Here is a 1,056-nt window from a genome sequence, read left to right on the forward strand (position 1 = left end):
CCTCTGTTTTGCTTTCATGTAATTATGTTCCACGCGAAATGAAATATATTTGTCGCACAAGTATTAGCATGATGTATGCAGCAATCATTAAAGCATAGGCAGCAATGACAAAAGCTAAGCCGAACCTATTATAAACAAGATTTTTATTTAAACTGTATCAGCATGTAACTTTTTGGACATACTCGTATATGTCAAAAACCTCGGTGCAATCATCCGGTAGCAATATGTGCAGTCCTAATATATTTGCTGCTATAAAAGGATGACAAACAGCAGTTAGTGTCAAATTAGCGCCCAATAATAATGCGAGTGTGCGAGTGTGAAACGGTGATTTCATTCTCCTATGCAGCAATTTAACCAATAGCTGTGGTGGTCGTGTCTCTTAATACAAGCACACACTTACTACAGATTGAGCAAACATTTGGTTGAACGCGGTTCGCACAATCAGTTGGCTGTATTTCTTCCAAGTCCTGTTCTAGCAGTAGAGCTGCTTTTATCGTCTTATCTTCCTCTGAGACGCTTGTTTCTGTAACGATGAGTACTCCATTTGCTGTTCCAGCAAACTGTATGACGTGATTTAATATAGCTCGCTTACGAGTCTGATAAAAGCAAATCAATGAAATTATGGAGAGTGCGACTAAAGCCCAATTCTCTTCTGGGAGTAGTTGGAAAAGCGGTACAGTGCATTCAAACAACACTATCAAGTAGACCAATGATGAAAACACCCATATGCTGAAAAAACTTGTCCGTATTGCTTTGCTCTGGACGTAATTGAAAGCATAACACATTATCACAGAGCTTGTTAAAAATAATATAATGCAGGTATATGCATTGATTGCTGCTAAGCTAATAAGTAATGGAATCGCAACAACGGGAATAAGGCTACCCAATGTGGCATGCTTAGATCCGCCACGCCATGGAAGACGTAATCTGTCCTGAAATGTTAACAACATCTTAATTATGCGTAACTGTTCGATGGGCCGACAAGTTAACCAGCTGTAAAAAAAATGACATTTTGTAAGTTAGTAGATATACATAGTCATCGACAAAAGTTACCGG

The 1,056-nt window shown here is 38.7% G+C and overlaps 1 protein-coding gene across 1 annotated transcript; it reads right to left on the reverse strand.

The window, feature by feature from the left end:
* Positions 1–260: 260 nt before the first annotated feature.
* LOC108356461 (uncharacterized) lies at positions 261–1,019 on the reverse strand. The gene has a single exon (XM_017607571.1). The coding sequence runs from the start codon at positions 948–950 to the stop codon at positions 351–353; it is 600 nt and encodes a 199-aa protein (XP_017463060.1). The 5' UTR covers positions 951–1,019; the 3' UTR covers positions 261–350.
* Positions 1,020–1,056: the final 37 nt, after the last annotated feature.

The sequence above is a fragment of the Rhagoletis zephyria genome, unplaced genomic scaffold (assembly GCF_001687245.7).
Source record: "Rhagoletis zephyria isolate East Lansing unplaced genomic scaffold, Rhagoletis_zephyria_1.1 Rzeph_scaffold_59498, whole genome shotgun sequence".
Lineage (NCBI taxonomy): Eukaryota > Metazoa > Arthropoda > Insecta > Diptera > Tephritidae > Rhagoletis > Rhagoletis zephyria.

Excerpts from the sequence above, each read along its gene's own strand:
- LOC108356461 (XM_017607571.1), bottom strand. The coding sequence starts at position 950 with ATGTTGTTAACATTTCAGGACAGATTACGTCTTCCATGGCGTGGCGGA.